Below are 23,585 nucleotides of genomic sequence, written 5' to 3'. Positions count from 1 at the left end.
GGGGTGCTGCAGATGGAACTTGCTTGCATAGCCCACTCTCAGCCCATTGAGCTCTCTCTCTCTCTCTCTCTCTCTCTCTCTCTCTCTCTCTCTCTCTCTTTCTCTCTCACTCAAGTTTAGCTTCTTTTTGTTGGGTTAGGTTCATTCCCTTGGAGAAAAGAGAAAAAGATTTAGATTCAACATCAATATTTTGCTTACTCTCTCTCCTGAATTCTACAGTCATTCATATTCTACCATCTCATTCTCTTCTACATAATTCTCAGCTAGTTGTAGGATGCATAAAATACTTAATAACTTTTCATGTCTAATTATGTAAAAGCATTACATAAAACAGATGAAAGTCTAGTTTCTAGAAGGAACATCATGCTGTGATCACCATCAGATGTTTATTATACTAAAAAGAGTTCTGGAAACAAACTGGGAATTTTAGTTTCTAATTTGCCATTTAGTGAACAGTTGTAGTTGAAAGACTATGCTGTAGAATTTTAGTTTAAAAAATGCTTTGGAGGCCAGTCTATAATTTTCCTTTTTCAGAATCTTTCCTTATTCAAAATCTAAATCCATTCTCTTTTCTATGAAGATAATATATGAGTGATGTGACAAATAATTTGCACTCATTAAAAAATACAAAATGTGCTCTTGCATTTTAGATGAACTGTGATACAAATCCCCTGGAAGCCGGACTGGAATATTTTGTGAAATTAAATAAGGTATGTTGACATTCCAATGTACACTTGAAATAAGTCTTCAAAATGATGCTGCTGTTTGGTGAGAGTCTTGTTTTCAAAATGTAGCCAAGTGTGATGACAGAACAAAGGAGTCGAACATAAATAGCAACTGCTGCTCAAGTGAGTCATATTAAGCTTTTGTCAAGATTTGTTATCAGGGGTCAGAGCGATAACACAGCAGGTAGGATGTTTGCTTTGTACGTTCAGCTGACCTGGATTTGATCCCCAGCAACCCATATGCGTCCCTGAGCCAGCCAGGAGTCATTCTGAGTGCAGAGCCAGGAATAACCCCGGAGCACTGCTGGGTGTGCCCCCCTCCCCCAAATAGCTTAAGCCAATACAGTGTGCTTGTGGATATGAAAGAGCAGAATATAGCAATTTTAAGATTAAACCTACATTTGGATATACAAATGAGTAAAACTGGGACTGAAGAGATAGTATAGCAGACAGGGCATTTGCCTTTCACATGGCTGATCGAGGTTAAATCTGCAACTCATATGGTTCCTTGAGTATTTTAAGGAGTAATTCCTGAGTGAAAAGCCAGGAGTTACCCCTCAACATTTGTCATATGTGCCACCCCCTAACAGAAGAAAAAAACTAATATGTTGGCAAGGTTTCTTTTATTTATTTTTCTTTAATAATAATAATATATATAAGCACCATGATTACAAACACGTTTGTAGTTGGGTTTCAGTCATAAAAAGAAACTCCCCCCTTCACCAGTGCAATATCCCACTACCAATGCCCCTGTTTCCCTCCTTCCCCACTCCCTGTCTGTATTTGAGACAAGCATTCTCTTTCTTTCACTCACTACCATTGTTATGCTAGATGTTAGTGTAGTTATTTATCTAACTGCACTCACCACTCTTTATGGTAAGCTTCATATCGTGGGCCAACCCTTCCAGTCCTCATCTCTGGCTTTATTTTTGTCTCTGGCTTTTATTTTTCTTAAATCCCACAGATGAATGAAACTATCCTATGTCTATCTCTCTCCCTCTGACTTACTTCAATCAGCATAATAGTTTCCATGTCCATCCATGTATATTCATGACTTCATTTTTCCTGATGGCTGCATAGTATTCCATGTTGTATATGTACCATATTTTCTTTAGCCACTCATCTGTTGTCGAGATTCTGCCTATTGTAAATAGGGCTGCAATGAATATAGGTATGCAAAAGGCATTTTTGTATACATCACAGGGATTTGTGGAGTTACACATTAACTTACCAGCATAAGATCTTAACCAAGTGGCTCCTCCTGACAGCTCACAGCCTGTCTTAGATATATTCATCTGCCTCTAAAGTAGTGCTCAGGATACCTATCACAATTCTTGGCCTTCCAGTTAGCAGTCCACTTCAAGGACCCAAAGCTAAATGCTGCTTTGGGTCTTGGTATTAGAGATACTTATTCCATCTGGCAGTGCTGGGGGCCCCCAAGACTGCACATGTGATGCTTAAGAGACCATGCAATGCCAGGAATTGAACTCAGGTTGGTTGCATGCTGCAAGTGTCTTAACCACTGTACTATCTTCCAGTCCTATTTCTGAGACTTGTGGCAGTATCTGAGTGTCAATTAGTATTCTTTAACCTTCCTACACCTATAAACCGGTGTTGGTTTGCAGACTGGTGTCTGATATAAACAATGACAACCAAACTCATTTTTAATATTAAGTCATTTTTATTTTGAATGTAAATGGGTATTTACCTAAAAGACAGCTGTTGCCAACTTTAATAACATTCTGACGGGAACTATTACTTCAGGACTTTCAAAGTAAAATCCTCAGTCCATAAATAGCATTTGTATCACCCAAGAACTTGTTAGAAATGGAAATTTTTCAGTTCTAGCCAGACTTTCTAAATCTGAATCTCTGAGGACCAAGCCAAGAAATCTGTTTTATCAAGCTGCAGGAGAGTCTGATGAATCTAAAGTTTGCAAAGTACTACCCTTAGCACTTTTTTTACCTAAACAAGTCCTACTAGTACAAAGGAGCAGGTCTCATTATGCAGAGGAATGTTTGGATCTCCCCCAAAATACCTGTGATGGTTGTTGGAGAGTGGCTCGGAAAGTAACTAGATTTATATTTGACCATGAGGAAGGGATCCTATAATGTGATTGATTTTTATGTCTACTATGCTACTATGAAAAGAGGTCAGAGTCTTGGCCCATCATGTAAGAACTTGAGAAAAGGTGATCATTTGAAGCCAAGGAGAAGATTTAGAAGTGGAACCAATAGCCAGCACCGTGCTATTGGACTTTGAGCCTCCACACTTGAGGCTTTATTTATTAGAAATAAATTCTTTGCTGGCAACTGCTAGCAGGAACTCAGAGACATTCCAAAGTCCTCAGAAGTGCCCCCAGTCCAACTCCCCGAATTTGAGCATGGAAGAAAGGAGGCAAAAGCAGCTCAACTCAGCCCAGAAGATGGTAAGAAAAAGGTACAAGGACTCTCCAGCCCAGCCCACAGCCATCCGAGGCCTGTAGTGCATAGGGTGTGTTCTCCGGAGATGAGCCCCTCTGTCCCCTTCCAACCCCATGGCTCTGGGGGGACTTAGGCCATTGACTCCCAAGGCTTCCTTCTCTAGTGCAGACCCCTCCTCCTGCCCTGAAAACCGACCTCCTGGGCTTCTCCTGAGGCTCCCACTGGACTCCCTGGTTCAGCTCTGGGATCCAGGGACCTCAGTGGCTGCCATAAGCCCCCTCCCTGTGGCAGAGCAGTCACTATGCTGGGAATCAGGATGCCCCTTCAGAACTGTCAACATTTCCCAGAACCAACATTTCCCAGAACCCATCCTGATACCTTAGCACCATAAGCTCTGAGAGTCTCAGCTCCTTTAAGTCCAGAACCCCATTTCCAGTTGGGAGGTGATTAGGGACCATGGGCCCCACTTACTGGACCCATCACACTTTCTTGACCTGAAAGTGCATAAGTATTGATCGTGTCTCTTGTTGACTGTTTTGGGGTCACACACAACTGTGATCAGGGACCACTCCTGGCGGTATCCAGCACCCTTTGCAGTGTCCAGGGTTCACTAGGGGTCCCCCAACCTCCTTCACCCCTATAACTCTCTCCAACCCCTGAACAACAGTTTAATTTGGTTTTCTTCCCATTTTCCCAGGCACTTTAGTATTTTCTTTTTGGGTTTTTGAGTCACACCTGGCAGCGCTCAGGGGTTACTCTTGGCTCTATGCTCAGAAATGGCTCCTGGCAGGCTCAGGTGACTATATGGGATGCCGGGATTCGAATCACCGTCCTTCTGCATTCAACACAAACGCCTTACCTCCATGCTATCTCTCCAGCCCCATAGTATTTTTAATTGGTTTCTCATCTCACATTCTAATTCCGGGGCTCCAGTCAGGACACTCTTGAGTAAGTTTGGGGGACAGATTCCCCAGAAAGTGAACTTCAGAGCAGGCTCTTTGCCCTGGAAGTACCCCTACATATACACACAGGAACTGTGAGAGGTACAGAATAAAGCAGGTGTTGTATTAATATAAAATAAAAAGTCTAATGTCCATACGTCTGGGTGAGGCCTTTCTTGGCACAAGGACTTAAGACACTACTTTTTCTGGCTCTGACAGCTGTGGGATGTTAGATTACTGGTCCCACCCTAATCAATATTCATACTCCACCCTAACTGTGATCTGGTGATGGGATTATTGGATTATTTCTATGCTTGGTATTCCTCCCCCACCCAAGGTGTGTCCTGGTTCTTGTCAATAAAAGCAGGAGTCTGAGGAAGGTAGGTGCTCCTTTTTTGGTCTTCTAAAGAAAAATATAAATACATAAATTCTTGTTGCTTTGGCCCTCTACCTGTGAGTTTGAATTGACTCATACCCCCTTTTTGCTATGCCATAGTTACTACCAAAGGTACAGTTAGTTATAAGCATTGTGGGGTAGCTTCTGTGGGTATTTGTTAGTGTTCCAAAATTAAATTATCTTGACTTCGGTGATGACAAGATAAAATAAAGGAATGTGTTCTCCCAAAAAGATACATGGACTGATGCAGGTGTATCGGGCTAAAAACAAAAACAAACAAACAAACAAAAAAACCAAACTAATACCCTGCATCCATTCTTAAACTTTGAGCTAAATGTGCATACACATGTACTTTTAGAGCAGGAGTCCTCAAACTTTTTAAACAGGGGGCCAGTTCACTGTCCCTCAGACCATTGGAGGGTCTGGCTATAGTAAAAACAAAACTTATGAACGAATTCTTACACACACTGCATATATCTTATTTTGCAATGAAGAAACAAAACAGATACAAATACAATATGTGGCCCGTGGGCCATAGTTTGAGGGCCATTGTGAGCATTCAATTTTAGGGAAGAAACATCCTAGGAGACTTAAAAAGACTATCCCGCTGTACATCTTCCCTAGGACTTATTTTTACGATGGACCATCTGCCTCCACACCAGAGAAAACAGGTGCTTAGAGTTTTTGCAGCCCTAGGCAGCAGATTGCTCCTTCTGACAGCAGAAGTCTTCACTGTTTGATTAAAGGTTAAGCATTTCCTGACTCTTGGAAAGCTCTAAAGTTCTGTCGTTGGTCATTAGTAGATAATTAAGATTCTTTCACTTCATCATTTGGTTATTATTATTTGGAAATATGACAGAGATAAATGACCCTTTCATGTTGAAATTAAAATTTTTTAAAAACTTCTTTTATGATTAAAAGCAGCTGTGGATTGTAACTCTTAGGGTTTGTTTTTAAGTAAATAAAGCTCAGCTCAATATTATTTAACTATTCATTTTGATTTAGTGTACATTTTTTTTTTTTTTTTTTGGTTTTTGGGCCACACCCGGTAACGCTCAGGGGTTACTCCTGGCTATGCGCTCAGAAGTTGCTCCTGGCTTGGGGGACCATATGGGACACCGGGGGATCGAACCGCGGTCCGTCCAAGGCTAGCGCAGGCAAGGCAGGCACCTTACCTTTAGCGCCACCGCCCGGCCCCTAGTGTACATTTTTTGATTTACAACTTGTTGGTTTTCATTCAGAGGCCACAGAGCTAAGATCTAATATTTCATTGGGTGAAGGTGTGTGTAGCCCACGAAACTGGAGCTAGGGGGCCAGTCCAACCTACACATGATGCTTGCTAATTTCTTTGGCAGATTAATAGGTGGGATAGACTTTTTTGTCTTATTAGCTCGTTTCACAACTTTATCTTGCCTTTGTCGCAGTCTATAATGTGAAACAAGTTTCTGAAAAAAAGAAAAAACAAACATAAACTGATAGTGTAATGAACTATTTATTATAGTTCCCATTTGTAACTTGATCATTCAAGTTCTGTGCCTAAAACCACCAATGTTACTCCAGTTGGCTACATACAATTTATAGACTAATGCCACCCAAGAATACATAATTTCTTCAGAGTATTGGCTGCACCGGCGCCCTCCAGAGGGCAGTATGGCCACTTTGGGAATGACTGCAAAAGAGCTTCCTTATTGGCTTCTCTTCCCAAAGTCCTTCCCTCAACTTGCTTCTCAGCTTTGAGAAACCATTCAAGATATCTCTTTTTGGTAACAGGTATCATAGAATTTGTCTTGCATGCAGCTGATCCCAGTTTGATTCTTGGCACCACATATGCTCCTACTCCCAACCCCAGAGCACTGTCAGAAGTGATGGCCAAGCATTTCTGGGCATGTTCTGCCCTCCCAAAAGAATTTACATGAACTACATTTTATTCATTGATCAATCCCACAGCAAGGATTTGTAATAACACTCTTTATGATTAAGGGAGTATCTGAATAGCAGCCCATTTTAAGACAATGAGTGGGTGAAGAAACGGACCATTAAATCGTATGTTCTTGTCACAACTGATACAAAAGTTGGCACAAGTATAGAAATTCATAATTTTTGAGTCATGGTACCCACATGGATTGGCTTATGATATACATGTGTGTTTATATTTGTCTAGGTCATAGTTTCTCAAATTTCTCCTTTCCTGGCCCCTTTCACCAGAGAAATTTTCATGTGACCCTGGGTTTCTAGGTCTGTAAAATAGGTCTATAAGCCAAACATTTACTGATACTAAATCATGAAGAAATATATTTTAAAGCAAACTTTTGGATAGTTACACAATATCACAGGGGGACATATTCTGTCAAAGCCAAACTGCTGGAGATGGGCCCATGATGCTGGATTCCACTAGGCCTTGCAGACAAGACAGTCTTTATTTATTAGAGAAGCCCAGGAGTCTAAGACTAACCCCTGAGCCAGGAGAGAGATAAGGGGGTGGGGCCAGGGTAAAGTCATATTGAGGGCTTGGTAAAGCAAAAGGATACAGCTGAAAGTTGCCAAAGGTCTATTAGAAATCACGGAGAAAGCCATAGTCGGGTAGAACAGTTCAATCCACTTGCTTCTCCAACCTTATCTTCCAACTACCAACAAACTCTCCCTCCAAGTCTTCCCCAGAAGGGGGAGGTTTATAGTCTCAGCCAGCCAATCGTGATTAGGGTCTTATTTAAAGGGATGGACCCCTTTTATTGCTGGCTGGTGCTGGACTGTAGGACTAGAATGGTCCACCATTTAGGAAGCTAGGATCTTCAGTACATATCAAACATGTAGCTAAGAATCTGATAGTGCAGCAGTTAGGGCACTTGCCTTGTGTGTAGCTGACCTGGGCTCAATCCCTGGTGTCTCATATGTTCCCTTGATACCCTAGGAATAATTTCTGAGTGCAGAGCCAGGCGTAACCTTTGAGAATTGCCAGAGGTTTTGCTACTGGCCCAAAACAACAAACAAACCCAAAAAACACAACCATGTAGTTTGGCTCTTGAATCCTGTGAGGCTTGGGATAAATGGTGATTCAGGAATTAAAGTTGTTTCACTAAATCTTTCAATCATTTTCTTCTTTTAATTAAATAATTTTTTTTTTTACTGCTACACCAATCCCTCCACCAGTATTTCAAGAACCCTCTTTATATACTTAGATACATTATACTTAATTCTTGATTCTCTATGAATCTTTGTAAGAGTTTTCCAGAAATGAACTAAGATTCAGCCATTATGATTCAGCAATGACTATCTCATTTATGGTCCCTCCCCAACTCTACTCTGGAGCCTCTTCAGTTCTCAGTTCAATTGATTTTGTCTCAGGATTTGTTTGCATTGGGGACGAATTCTTTTCTTTTTCTTTTTCTTTTTTATAATCTGCAAGTGAATGAGATCATTTGGGAATTACTTTTTAACTTTTTCATTAATTTTATTTTGTATGATTCCTTCCAATTCCGTTTTAATCGCATCAAACTGCAACATTTTATCTTTTCTCATAGTTGGGGAGTGCATTGTGTAGAAGTGCCACAATTTCTTTATGTGCTTAGCTGTTCTTAAGTACTTTGGTTGTTTCTAGATCTTGACTAATGTAATAATTCTGCATTGAATATAGGTGTCCACTTTTGCTCTTTTTGTTTGTTTTTTTTATGGGACACACCAATGGTGCTCAGGGCTCATTCTTGGCTCTGCGTTCAGGAATTACTCCTGACAGGCTCCAGGGAACAATTTAGTGCGTGAAGGGTTAAATCTACACCAGTTTCAGGCAAGGCAAACCTCCTATCCACTATACTATTGCGCCAACGTCTGCATTTGTCTTGTTGGATTAATGGTTTTGACTTCTTGGGGTATATGCCCAAGTGTGGAATTGCAAGACTATATGACTGTTCTTTGCATGATGTTTTGATGAATCTCCAAACAATTTTCCAGAGAAATTGAACCATGCAACAGTCCCACCAACAGTGACTAATGGTTCCTTTTCCACCACATTCATGTCAGTACTGATTGTTTCCATACTTTAAAAATCTTGGGATAAATTCTGAAACTGTAGTTCAACATAGAAAGGTTTTAAATAGTAGTATCACAGGGAGTGAGCCAGTGGAGAGATAGCACTGATGGTAAATTAGAATGTATTGTTGAAAATAATGTTACATTTTCTTTCTTCTTTTTTTTTGTAAATAAAGTTTTATTTAAGTCACCCACCCTGCGTGCAGTTTTCATCTTCCTTCACTCTGGGATGCCTAGAGATAGCAGAGCAGGTTTTCAGGCAGGGGTGGATGTGTGTGGGGAGTGCAGCAATGTTACATTTTCTTGACCTGAAAAATGACATCATTAAAATAGTTTTTTTTATTTTGAAGCCATGATTTATAATACTATTAGTGATAGGATTTTATGCATACCAAGTTCTAACACTACACCTTCTATGAGAGTGTCTACTTCCACATTGTCTCAGCCACACCTTCTGTTCCACCTATCAGGGGTCCTCAAACTTTTTAAACAGGGGGCCAGTTCACTGTCCCTCAGACCGTTGGAGGGTCTGACTATAGTAAAAACAAAACTTATGAACGAATTCTTATGCACACTGCATATATCTTATTTTGCAATGAAGAAACAAAACAGATACAAATACAATATGTGGCCCGCAGGCCATAGTTTGAGGACCACTGAGTCCTACATCCTTCCACCCCCAATCCTTGGTAAACTCAGTGCTGCAGGCCAGTTCTCAGATTTTTGTTTCATGGGATCATTCTTAATGGTATGTTTTTCCCAAAGGAAGTTGCTTTGGGGGGCAGGGTAGAAATTAGTTCCTTTTTAAAAAGTCAAAATTAGGCATACAAGAACAAAAGGAAAATCAGCTGCCTTAGGATGGAGTCATTATTCTTGTATCTTTTCTCATAATGGCTGAATCTTAGTTCATTTCTGGAAAAACCCCTACAAAGATTCATAGACAATCAAAAATTAAGCATAATGTATTTAAGTATAGCAGAGGTATGTTGTTTTGTTCATTTCTATAAGTTCTCTCTCTCTCTCTCTCTCTCTCTCTCTCTCTCTCTCTCTCTCTCTCTCTCTCTCTCTCTCTCTCTCTCTCTTAGCCCCTCTTCCTTGGGCTTCAAGTCAGTAGAAGCAGAATAAAATGTGTTAGAGTTTCACCACAAGTTGGAAGACAATGTTGATTCTAGAAAACACAGGATCTCTTTTAAAGAAAAATTATTTAAAGCAAAACAAACATTAAAAAGAAACAGCATTACCACCAAGCCTACTATATACAAGCTATTCTGTGAATGTTGACACTATAAAAACATTGAAGTGGAAATAAATCATTTTTAACAACACATAAGAAAGAAATTTCTTGCATGCTATTGTACAGTGTTTCCCAAAGTGGAAGACACCACCCCCTCAGAGGGTGCGGGAAAGATTCAGTGGGTGCAAGAGGTCAGTAAGTGCTTTTTATTTGCTTACTGAAAGAGTTAGATTTCTTGGACAGTAAAGATTAGTTTTTTTGTTGTTGTTTTGTTTGTTTTTCTAGTGATTAGGAGCTCTCAATTCTGGGCACCAGAGCAATAGTACAACCAGTAAGGTGTTTGCCTTGCATGTGGCCAATCCAAGTTCAGTTCTTAGTACCCCATATTTCCCAGTGCACTACCAGAGCTAATTCCTAAGTACATAGCCAGAGCAACTCTTGAGCACTAAACACTGTCAGGTGTGTCCCAAAAAGCGACAAAATTTTAAAAAAGTTCTCAATCCTGATAGGATTTTGTTTTTTACTTTTTTAGATTTCTAAACCTTTACTTCTTTGTGAAGTCATATTTCTCTCACTGTGTGGAATAATTCAATCCTATTATTTTATTTACATCAATATACAGAAAGACTGTAAGTGAAGGTTCAATATAATAGCCAACTGCTAATTACCAATAGCAATCAGAAGGATTCAGAAAATCTTACCTAAATAGGACCATTTTATTTTTTTAATTGCTTTATTTAAGCACCATGGTTACAAAATTGTTCATTATTGGGTTTCCGTCATACAACGTACACCGTCCTTCACCAGTGCACTCTTCTCATCACCAATGTCTCCAATTTCCCTCCCACCCCTGCCCCCCCTCCTTTTTAGCACTGTGGCATGTACTATTGTTAATAGAGGGTTTTTATTTTTTTGCATGTCACTTTCTCTTCTTTTAGCAGCAAGTTCTTGTCCAGAGTTATCATTTTTAACTGGCATTGTCCTAAGATCCTTTTTTACTCTAACTGCACTCACTGTTCTTTGTGGTGAGCTTTCTACTCTGGGCTGGACATCCTGACCCTTATCTCTATTGTCCTAGATATTATTACCATTTAAAAATTGATGGGAAAAAATGATGGAGACATTTTACAGTATTGGGAATTAGGAGGCAAAAATTTCAGTGACTCCTAATCTTGGCTGCACATTAGAATCTGGGGGAGGATTCTTTTAAATACTAGAGAATGCTTATGACTCTGAAAGTTCCTGATCGAATTAAAGAGACTCTGTAGTGAGAACTCAGGCATCAGTATGCATGTATACATAGATATGTATACATAAATCCACAGTTAATTAAAAAAACTTGGAAATTATTGTTTAAAACAATTTTTAGTAGACTGAAAATTACTTCTTCAAGAACAGAGAACTTTACTGAGATGTGTGGTATTTCATTTAACTAAAAAGTTCTAAATGGGGCCAGAGAAATAGTATTGCAGATAGTACACAGTACCCTATAATGGTCCCTTGAGCCCACCAGGAGTAATACATGAGTGCAGAGCCATGAGTAAGCTCTGAGCACTGTTGGGTGTGACCTAATAAGAAAATAAAATTTGGGGGCCGGAGAGATAGCATGGAGGTAAGGTATTTGCGTAGCATGCAGAAGGTCGGTGGTTTAAATCCCGGCATCCCATATGGTGCCCTGAGCCTGCCAGGAGCGATTTCTGAGCATAGAGCCAGGAATAACCCCTGAGCACTGCCGGGTGTGACTCAAAAACCAAAAAAGAAAAGAAAAGAAATTTGAAATGTTCTTTAAGTCTGGTTCATAGTCATGTGAATCAATGCACTGAAGAATCTGTTAGATATTCAACTTATTGGGTATATCCCAACACCCCACATCTTCTTCCCCAAATAAGACACTCAGACTCAGGCTAGGGAGTAGAGAATAGTCTTTTTGAACAAGTTTTCCAGATGATGCTCAGTTGGGTTGGAGAACATGGACCATTTGGATCAATTCTGGGGGTAGAATCTGGGATTATGGATCTTATTACTCACTTGTGATCGAGAAACACTATTTCAGTTCTTTTAACTTTAAACCTCCTGTGGTACCTGAATAAATGGTAAAGTAAAACAGTGGGTGAACAAAGACAATAGAAACAGAGAACATAGAATTGTTGTCAGAAGGAAACATGCTGCTTGATGGAATGGAGTGAGGATAGGACATGGATAGGGCTACATCTATGGTGGAAGGAAGAGTTCAATGGAGGAGGTGATGGTGTTGAAAAGTGGTAAAGTGTTACACATGAAATCCTATCAGCCACAGTATCGTAAACTGCAGTGCAAAAAACATTAAAAAGGGCACCTTTTAAAAGTGATTAGCAGATGAAAGGCCAACATGATGGGGATTTTGGTGCAGGGAAGTGGATACTGACTGGTGAAGGAATCAGTGTTAAAACATTGAATGCCTGAACCCCAATTAAAGTTGCTTTATAATTTCACAAGTAAAATTTTGTTTAAAGTGAGTGAAGCAGTGAGAGTTAAGGTATAAGAGCATCACTAGTGTGTTGGCAGGGAGTATATATGTGACCGATTTTGGCTTGATTATTGATTCAACTATTCTGCCCCGTATCTTTGAAAAGTTATTGTTTCAATGACGTGTTTACAATAACGTTGACCTTTGTGGTCTTTTTTGAGTGACTAATAAGATGAATTTTTTCCTGGTCACCAATTTTTAGCTCTGTGGCCACAGGCAGGCCATCTAACTTCATTTTGCACCTGAGTCTGCTAATCTGTAAACTGAGAGAACCTTGGCCTATATAACTCTGTATGATTGAAACATTCTCTCGCAGAGTTACTGAAGATGTTTGCACTATTATCTCTATGAGCTGAGTAATTATGTTCTTTAAATCAAACCATGCTTATTCTCTTACCCATTTCTACTATTGAGTGACAAAGAAAAGGGAAGAAAAATCTAGACTATTACACTTATTTCTGAAACATCTGTCAGAGCACATTAAACCTTTATCTATGAAATCATTATTCTCCTATATACCCAGTTTCAATTAAGAAACATGCTGTTTTTACATTGGTGGTGGGAATGTTGCACTGGTGAAAGGGGTGTTCTTTACATGACTGAAACCTAATCACAATCATATATGTAATCAAGATGTTTAAATAAAAAAAAAAAGAAACATGCTGTTTTCACCCTAAAAACTTAAGGGTACTGTTATCTAACTGCTGTATACTTGGATGTCCAGGGAAGCAAGGAATAAATTAACACAATTCTTTCTACCTCTTTTAGTATATTATTTTTTCCTGCTTTTTAGTATTTTTTTTTTCAGGTGGGGAAATCTGGTGTTCTCTTGTGTTTAGGTTCATCTTTGTTCTTTGAGGTATTTCCAAATAATGCTCAAGGGACCATGTGGTGCTGGGGATCAAACCAAGGCTTCTTTATGCCAGGCATGTACCCAGTTCACTAAGCCCTCTTCATGCCAGGCATGTACTCATTTAACTAAACCGACTAATACTTTTTTTTCTTCCTCTGTGCTCAGGAATAACACTTAGTTGGGTTTGGATGACCATTTGGGGTGCTGGTTATTGAACCTGGATGAGCCATGTGCAAAGAAAGTGCCCTACACATTGTTCTTTCTCTACAACCCCTAAATGGCATATATTAAATGTAGACTTTGCTAAGTTTTAATGCACAAAGACACTAGGGAACCATCATCACAATTAAAATGGTGACTAAGTAAACACTCTAGAGAAGGACAGGGTGGTAAAAGAAGATATAATGGATATGCAGGATATCCCATAAGTAACAGTATTGTAAATCAAAGTGCCTAGAAAGAAAAATAGTGCCTGCCATGAAGGCAGATGAAGGGAAGTGAGCAACGGTGAAAGGCTTGATGTTGGAACATTATATACCTGAAATTCAAACATGAGTTACTTTGAAACTTTTAATTCACTATGATTAAGTAAAAAATTAAAAGAAAAAAACGAGGGTGAGCATAATTCTTATTTCTAGTTGTTCTATTTTCTTTTGCCTTTCTTATCTCCTTCTTACATGCTCTAAAAGATCACTTGGGCCCGGAGAGATAGCACAGCGGCGTTTGCCTTGCAAGCAGCCGATCCAGGACCAAAGATGGTTGGTTCAAATCCCGGTGTCCCATATGGTTCCCTGTGCCTGCCAGGAGCTATTTCTGAGCAGACAGCCAGGAGTAACCCCTGAGCACCGCCGGGTGTGGCCCAAAAACCAAAAAAAAAAAAAAAAAAAAAAAAAAGATCACTTAATTGCATTCTTCCGATACAGATTGCTTGCTTTTTTTCCAGAGCTTTATATAAATGGAATCATATACTATATTCATTTTTTGGCATATCTGGATTCTGTCAGCACAATTCGCTTGATACTCACACTTGAGGTTTTCTATAGAAATAATTTATCCTTGCACTAAGCTTATTGTACGTAGATGCTACAATTTGTATGTATATGTCTTTGTTAATGAACTGCAATGCAAGGTTGTATATGAAATGTGTGAGAATGTCATGTCCAAATATTTGTATGGACCTTTGCTTCCCTCTTTCTGGGATAAGTACCTCTTTGTAGAATGGAATGGTCTCTACATGGTTTAACTTCTCAGAGTCTGTCTTTGAGATTTTATTTTAAAAGCTAAATAGGAGTATTTATTTTATGTTTTATTTCCATTTTCTAATGATGGTTAACATCCTTTATCTTTTATTGTGGTAACCTAGTTTCACTACAGTGTTAAAATTTATGTTTTAGGTGAACACTGTTACTGCAGCATATTGAAGGAACAGTGTCCCCCTCTACCCTTCCTGGTTCCTAATATTGCCCCTTCCCTTCCCACCCTCTACCCCACTTACCTTTGTAAATCTAGCTCTATTGGCAGAGCTTAAGATATCTTTTAATAGATATTATCTCTTCCTTGCTTTGTTCCTTTATTTCTCACCTATCAGTGAGATTATTCATTGTCTTTCTCCCTTTGACTTATTTCGCTTAACATGACCCCTTCTAGCTGACCATCTTTTTATTCACGTCTCACCGTCCCTCTCTCTTTTGTGAAGTATCTGATCAAATTATTGTATTCATGATTAATTGAGTTGGCTTTTTTTCTTATCTGAAATTTGGAAGTGATTATGCATTCTAGGTACAAGTTTTGTTTTATTTTATTTTTTAGCAAATATATGCTTTACAAGTATTTCTTCCCTTACCTGCATCTAATGTTTTTCATATGTCTTTAAACAAATTTTAAATAAAATTTGTTTTTTGTGTTCTATTTAGACAATTATTATGAAAAATCAGTGAAAACAAAGTAACCACACCTAAACAACAATAAAGAAAAATCTAGTATACATCATATTGGCTAAAAGAACTTTAATATAAAAGTATGTGTATAATTTCATGCATATAAATTTTTTTATTTAAACAACTTTATTACGTACATGATTGTGTTTGGGTTTCAGTCATGTACAGAACATCACCCATCACCAGTGCAACATTCCCATCACCAATGTCCCAAATCTCCCTCTTCCCCACCCAACCCCCGCCTGTATCTAGACAGGCTATTTCCCTTGTGCATTCTCTTAATGAGATTTTAAGTAACATAAATTATACATTTTTAATGATTGGGTTTCAGACACACAATGTTTTCATGTTCCTTGGTATGTTTTTTCATATATCTTAGTAGCTTCAAAAAAGTGGAAGTTTAATTTTTGTATGTTTAAATGATCACATTTATTTATTTATTTATTTTGGTTTTGGGGTCACACCCGGCAGAGCTCAGGGGTTACTCTTGACTCTGCACTCAGAAATCACCCCTGGCAGGGTGGGGGGATCATATGGGATGTCGGGGAGCAAACCCATGTCCTTCCAGGGTTGGCTGCATGCAAGGCAAAAGCCCTACCGCTGTGCTATCTCACTGGCCTCTAGTTTGTTTTTTGGACCACACCCTCAATGTTCAAGGCTTACTCGTGGTTCTGTGTTCATTCTTGCCTGGGCTCAGAAAGCCATATGGGATGCCAGAGATAAACCCTAATTTGTCACATGCAAGGCAAGAGCTTTATCTATATTCCATTCTTCAAAATTTAAGTTTTGAATCTTAAAAGCCATCAATTTCTCTCCTATGACTCCTGCTTTTGGTATTGAATTTGATATCTTTGTCAAATCTCAAATCATAAATTTTCTGCCATGTTTTCTTTCAAAATAATAAAAAAATATTGCAATAGCACAGCAGTAGGGCATTTGCTGTGCATGTGGCTAACACAGGACAAACGATGGTTTCATTTCCAGCTTCCCATATGGTCCCCATGCCTGCCAGGAGCGATTTCTGACCACTGAAACAGAAGTAACCCCTGAGCACAGCTGAGTGTAACCCCCAATCCAAAAATAAAATAAAATTAAAATAAAATAATTTGGTTTAGTTTATTTTGAGTTAATTTTTGCATCTGATGAGAGATACTGATTGAGGTGTTTTTTTTTTTAGCACATGGAGACTCATTTATTTCTTGCAACATTATTGAAAGACTATAAACTCTGAACAGCATTTTCATTGTCCTTTTATCAAAAATATGTTTTGTTTCTATACTCTATTGTGTTCTATTGATATATTTGTGGTTTTAATGTGATACTAAAACCACATTGTTTTAATGACTGTAGCATAAAGTTAAAAATAAACATGCAACTTTATTCTTTTTCAATGTTCTTTGGTTATTCTAAGTTCTTTTGAATTTTTACAAATTTCAGAATCAGCTTGAAATTCAGAAAAAAATAGACAGCTAGGAATTTGACTGAATTGTTTTATGTCTATAGGTCAATTCAGTCTTCTAATGAATTCTAATGAGCAATTCTTTTTTTTTGGGGGGGGGGGCCACACCCTGTGACGCTCAGGGGTTACTCCTGGCTATGCGCTCAGAAGTTGCTCCTGGCTTCTTGGGGGACCATATGGGACGCCGGGGGATCGAACCGCGGTCCGTCCTAGGCTAGCACAGGCAAGGCAGGCACCTTACCTCCAGCGCCACCGCCCAGCCCCCCTAATGAGCAATTCTAATGAATAGTGAATATCTATTTACGTAATCTTTAAATACAAAAGTATTTTCTAGCAAGTTGGTATTTGCTAATCTGTTTTGTAGATTTAACTTTATTTCGCATTTTGATACTATTGTAAATGGCATTTGATTTTTATTTTTCCTTTGTTTATTTTGGTGTGTGGAAAACATGAGCTTATGCATGTTGATGTCATGTTTGGTACCATTACTAACTCAGCAGTTCTGGTACTTTTTGTAAATTTCACTGTATTTTTCTACATGTTGTGTAGAAATAAAGTTTTTCTTTGTCTTTTCTAAACTAAATGTATCTCTCTTGTCAGAATCCACATTTTCCATTTTTCTTCCTCTTACCTTGTTGTACTTGCTGTAATGCTCTGGCTAAAGCTTTCAACAAAGTTGAAATGCTGAAGGCAGACATAATTTTTGATCCATACCTGGCTGTTCTTAATGCTTATTCTTGGCTCTGTTCTTGAGATAACTACTGGAAGTGCTCTGGGGACCATCTGAGTTACTGGGGGTCAAATTAGAGTCAGTTGTGTGCAAAGTAAACACCTTATCTCTATACTATTTCTCTGGTCCAAGAGAGAGCAGAAGTCTTTTTTTTTTTGTTGTTTCTCATCTCAAATATAAAATTATCAGTCTTACAATGTTGATAAGAATGCTAGATATATTGTAATTTAATAAGTGCTCTGCTCAAATATGGGATAAATAAATTCCACCAATCTAAGAAAGTTGAGTCCAAATACAGAAGCCAAGATGTTCATGGAAATTAATGCTGAGTTTTGTTAAGAGAAAGTTACATACAAGGGGTCTTGACACCAGATATGATGGATAGCTCTTAGGATCAAAATCCAAACCCACCCATGTAGCAGCCATATTAACCTCATGGAAAGAATGTCTTAATTTAATATCCAATTAACAAAAGGTTTATATAAGAATACTGATGCAAAGTCTCAGAGAGAAGTCTTATGTTTATTTGTCCAACCCAAATTAATTATTGTATTTGTATTTTAAGGATACCTGACTGTTACCATTGTAGTTACAAAATATGCTAATTTTGTTCCCGGAGTAGGCTTACCATCAGGCATGGCCCTGTGATGCTTGCAAGGAAACTATAGTCACTCCTGTACATGTTCTTTATCAGGTGAAGGATATTCTTTTCTATAGCTAGTATGGAACTTAACTTTTTTAATTTAGGAACTAAGATATGCAAAGTTATTGATAGTTGAGTTTTAAGCATTTAATATTTCAACACCATTAGTGTCAACTTTCAATCTCCATTATCCCCCATGCCCTGCCTTCTACCTTGACAAGCACATTACAAAGTTTGGTGGTTACAGCTTAGATCTCATGATTTCAGTGTTGTTGATAAATTTATTTATTCCAATTTGATTACCACCTTATCTTTTGCCAACATCTCATCACAATGTAGGATTTTTTCTTTTTATTGTGGTGAGACTAATGGAGATCTTCTCTTCTTTGCAACTTTGAAGTTTATAATCCAATATTTTGACTCTATTCACTATATGCATATTGGAACTCTAGAAATTATATGCTAGTTCCAAGTTTATGACCTTAACTGAATTCTCCTCAACTTAAACTCTCAGCCCCCAATAACCACTATTGTGATTCCACAACAGATATTGTACCTGGGTTCTAAGGTGGTAGATAGGGGGAACCCAAAGTCTAACATTGAGTTTTTGGAGGGAACATTTTGATATTTTTTAAAAATAATATCTTTTTTTAAGTGATTTTAAGATTTAAATGTTTTTTGAAAAATAAACAAACAAGATAAAACACCCCCCAACCCCCACCAGCCCTGCCAACTAATCCAAACTGAGGACTTCCTTGATTTTTCTGAGAGGTTTTCATTGCAACTCTATGAAATAAAGGTTCTCACCCCTGTCAGAACTTTCCACCACCACAACTGTAAAAAACAATTTCAACCACACACTCAAAAACTCTCTAGAACTTCTCTGAGCATCATACCCCAAATAGAAGGGTTAACTTTTTCATTTCCATAAGCTTTTAGATAGCATGTGCTTTTAGTAGCCTCAATAAGAGATGAGTAATTATATTATATTTAAAATCTGCTTAATGTTTTCACCCTTTTGGTGGTTATATATAGTTTGTACTATAGGTGGCTATTTTAATGGCTTTTATTTCTTTATAAAATTAATACATTTTAAAAAGCCAACACTATTTTTTAAGTTAGAGTTTCAATGCCCCAGAAATGTATACATCTATCAGAGACATGAGCAGCTATTTATATCGTTAATTTAGTGGTGAGTCATTAAAGAAATATATTTCTGTTCTTAGGTCATCCTGAAAGCACTAATTTAGTCACAGCATTAACCTTCATACGTTTTCCTTACTTCTTTGTAATTAATGTCTATTTAAGAGGGTGAAATGTATAATCTTGGGAGAAGAGCCAAGTAAAATGAAAATAAAGTGTCATCACCTCACTTCCAATATTCCCGCCTTGGACCCAGGGTTCATCTGGGAAGAAAGAATTGTCTCAAGGAGCGCGTGTCATCTCTTATTTGTGTTTTAAGTAGAGGTTCTTCACTTTTAATTAGGTTTGTGTTGTTGTTTGTTAGGGTATTATTTGCATTCCTGTCTAGGGATAATATTGTCAACAAGATCACTTCCCTAATTCAAGGACATACAGATACAGATGTCAAATTTTATTAGTTGTAACCTGCAGGATGTTTTCTAATCCCATCACGTAATGTAAAATTATTGTATAATGAATGTCACTCAAAACAGGCTGATTACCTACAGGTAACAAGAAAAATTGTGTTAGGAGTACTTACATCTGCTGTGCCTTTGATCAACTCACTCAAGAGTACATGGACAGGAGCTAGCACAGTAGTTAAGATGTTTGCTCTGCACGTTCCCAACCTCAGTTTAGTCCTTGGAACCACATCTGATCAGTGGAAGGCCAAGAGTAAACCCTGACTACTTCCAGGAATAGCACAAAGCAAAGAAAAAATTAAAAACACATATAAATAAATGCACAGTACCTGGGGATACAATTACAGTGGGCTGGGTGCATGCCCAACATATGCTCCATCTTTATCTAATAGCTAGAACTACTTCATCTCCTTGGCCATTGCTGGTTATTATAGTCCTGGAGGCCCTCAAGCACCATTGGGCTGCCCTTTGACCCCCAGCACTACAAACTTTGAGCAACTCTTATCCTTGGACCATTGTATCCAACCACTCACCCAGTTGTCTCAAAATCAACAGTAGGGCCCCTGAGACCTCCTGTGCACTGCTTGGGAAGCCCTAAAATAGAACAAATAAAAATATTGGTACAGGACTGAAATGTTAGTACACTGGTTAAGATGCTTGCCTTTCATGCAGCCAACTCAGGTCCAATCTCTGGCATCCCACATGGTCCCCAAGTACCGCCAGGAATGATTCCTGTGTCAGTAGTAACAGACAGAGTAAGAGTAGTAACAGTACAGGACCACTAGTAACTCCTGAGCACAGCCATGTGTGACCCAAAAACCACACACACACACACACACACACACACACACACACACACACACAAACACACAACAAAATTGGTGTAGCGTAAGAGTTCTGACTTATGTTACCTCATAACTGAACCTCAGTTTTCTTATCCATAAAGTGGGTATAATAGTGTCTGCCTCAGAGGTCTGTATTAAATGATGCATAAATTCATAAAGATTAAGATCTCAGTATAGTGCTAGCTATGTAACAAGTACATAATACATTTAAAATACTATTAATACGTTTATGAATTTCTTAATTTTTATTCTAAAGGAAGTTTATTGGACCTTCTTTTCTTATTTCTCAGGATTAGTTTATTAGAATCTTACAATTTTTGTTGTTGTTGTTTTTGGGCCACACCCAATGGTACTCAGGGTTACTCCTGGCTCTGTGCTCAGAAATCATTCCTGGCAGGCTTGGGGGACCGTATAGGATGCTGGGGATTGAACCCGAGTTGGTCCCAGGTTGCCCATGTGCAAGGCAAACACCCTACCCTCTCCAGCCCAAAATCTCATGATTTTAGACATTCACTTTAATTTCCCGCTTAGCGGATTATGACGGCACAGGTGGAATTAATCTCCATCAATAGATTGTATTCACCCTTACTTCATTCTCTTCCTGTCTCCAACATCCACCCCCGCTGTTCTTGTCTAGCAGCCCAGTAAAGCCCCATTTTTAACAACTGTGTTTATGACCAGCTTTTACCACAGTTTCTGAAGGCATGACAGAGACTGACCAGATAGGCAGGGGGAGACCTTTCCCAAATTAATTCCTTAAAAGAAAACTAAGGATATCCAATCTTCAAGACCTCAATGATCTGTAATGGCAAAAATTAAAATTTTATGGCAGAAGGGAAGGATGATTTCGGATCTCCTGGCACTCCATAATGACATTGTCAAGCATATGGCCACTTTGCACTGTGGTGAGTGCTTTACCGCTTAATGTCTGAATCCTTGACATTGTACATTGTAGTCCTTGACTCCTGTAAAATCAGAACTTTAAAAATGCAACTCTTTCATTATTTATCCATGATATCAAGTCTTCTTTCAAAAGCTAGCACAAAGTCATTGCTATAGTTATTATATATACACATATATATTAGTTTAATTCAATTTTATTTGTAGTGCTGGGATTGAACGCAGGATCTCATACATGCAAGATATGTGCTTGATCACGAAGCCATCTCCCTAACCCTTTTCTTCTATATTTAAAGATATGTTTTATTTATGTTTTAACAAAACTTTGCTTTGTTATGATTTTTGCTGTCATGAATTTATTCTAAAAATGAATTACAATGATCTAGACTTTTCCTCTGCATTTATTGTTTTTCTTCTGTAGTACTCTCAAATAATATAGGTTTAAGCCTCTTAATTTTTATCTCATTGTTGTCTAATTTATATTGCAGTCATGACAAAGTTTTACAGTTGTTTCTTATCATCTGGATCAAACTTGCAAAAAAGGGTGATTTTTATTCTGCACATTATTTTAACTTCAGCCAATGGAGATTTTATCTTCTCAAGCAGCTCAACAATTTAGAGTTGCAATAGCTTCAGAAATCATCCTTCTATACCTATCTAGAAAATCTGAATCAATTTCTCAGTGAATAGGGTTGAGAATGTTTCAGGTATAGGGTCTGGGAGGGCTCTTCCTGTTGATTTACTGAGAGTTTAGTGGAACTTATTGTCTTCTATCTTTAATGTTTTATATACCACAAAGAGTGGTGAATGCTATTAGGGAAATAACTACACTAACAACAAGCATGACAATGTTAAAGAATGAGAGAAGTAGAATGCCTGTCGCAATACAGGCAGGGGTGGGGGAGGAAGTGGTGGGAATGCTGTACTGGTGAAGGAGGGTGTTCTTTTATATATATATATATATATAAATATATCTAAATAAATATATATACTTAGGTATATATACATAAGTATATATATATATATAAAACCTAACTACAAACATGCTTGTAATCATGATTCTTAAATAAGCATATTTACTTTAAAAAAAACTGACCAAACAAACAAAAAGTGAATTCCAGCTTATTCCTATTTCCCTGTCCCTCCTACTCACAGCACTGTACTGGGAATAACCCTGAGAGAAGGGTATTGAAATAGAAATGTCAGTATGTGTTGAAAGGAGAAAGGAAACAGAAAAAAAGTTGAAGAGGTCCATTGTTAGAGAATTAGCTCCTTGATCCAAAAGCATTTGTGACTAATTTGTGACTAATTGCAACCCATTTATGGCCAGCACCATGTCTCACACATCTTAGGGGTTCAATAAATTTCCTGAATGAACTAAGGAACACAACCTTAGTTCATTCAGGAAATTTATCCAGCACAACACAACTGTATTAATACAAGGTTAATATAGTTTTGGGATTGAAAAAGAAAGAAAACACAGCATTTGATTTGGGTATTCCATTTCCCAAGAAAGCCAATTTCCTTCTTGTGAAAAGCTCACAGTAGGTGGAAATTGAGTTGTGTGCTGTTCCCTGCCAACCAGTACTACTGTCCAGAACCCATAGCTGTAAGGTCACTTTCCTCACCCATCCTTGAGTACAAGGCCAGATGGCTTTCTGCCTAGGTGGTTCTGGTGAAATTGCTATAACAAGTTACTCGCCTGAAGACTAACCTAGTCTGAAGGAAGAGGTGGCAAATACTGTCATCTGAGGACTAAACAATCATTGTCTGGACATTTGAGCCAATCTGTATTTTTTATTTCATGTGTAATTGGCAAGAAAATAGCAAAGACAAATTTAAATGCTTGCATCTCTAACCTTGTCACTATGTCTGAGCACTCATTCATCATCATTATCTTGCATTCCTGCAGCCCGCAGACTTCATAGGAAAGCAAGCACTGAAACAGATTAAAGCCAAGGGTCTGAAACGGAGGCTGGTCTGCCTCACCTTGGCAGCGGACGACGTTGATCCAGAGGGAAATGAGAGCGTCTGGCATAAAGGCAAGGTGAGTGTGAGCCTCCAGCAGCCTTGTGCCAAAGAAAATCTCCCTGCATTTGGTTCCTTTCAATATTTTGCTATTTATTTTGTTGTGCTTTGTTATTAATTTGTCTGTGAGAGGGAATCGTGTGACCCACTCAATTTCTGAGCTGACATTCAGAAAACCAAAATCAATGAACAAAATAGGAAAGATGAAACACTCATTTATAAAAGGCATATAATTATATATGTTTTGATTAAAGAGAATACACCAAGGCCTAGAAATGGACTGTGCAATGAAGAGGTTGTGACTTGGAGATAAAGTAGACTATTTACTTATTACATC

General features: G+C 38.3%; 1 protein-coding gene across 1 annotated transcript in view; it reads left to right on the top strand.

Moving 5' to 3' along the window:
* Positions 1–23,585, top strand: part of DMGDH (dimethylglycine dehydrogenase) — a 77,372-nt gene that overhangs the window by 47,351 nt on the left and 6,436 nt on the right. Inside the window, exons 14-15 of the mRNA XM_049766049.1 lie at positions 651–710; positions 23,133–23,267. Of these exons, the coding sequence (XP_049622006.1) occupies positions 651–710; positions 23,133–23,267 (195 nt within the window). The remainder of the gene's footprint in view (positions 1–650; positions 711–23,132; positions 23,268–23,585) is intronic.

The sequence above is a fragment of the Suncus etruscus genome, chromosome 2 (assembly GCF_024139225.1).
Source record: "Suncus etruscus isolate mSunEtr1 chromosome 2, mSunEtr1.pri.cur, whole genome shotgun sequence".
Taxonomy (NCBI): domain Eukaryota; kingdom Metazoa; phylum Chordata; class Mammalia; order Eulipotyphla; family Soricidae; genus Suncus; species Suncus etruscus.
Note: the sequence above shows the minus strand (reverse complement) of the source record. Positions and strands in the feature narration are given on the sequence as shown.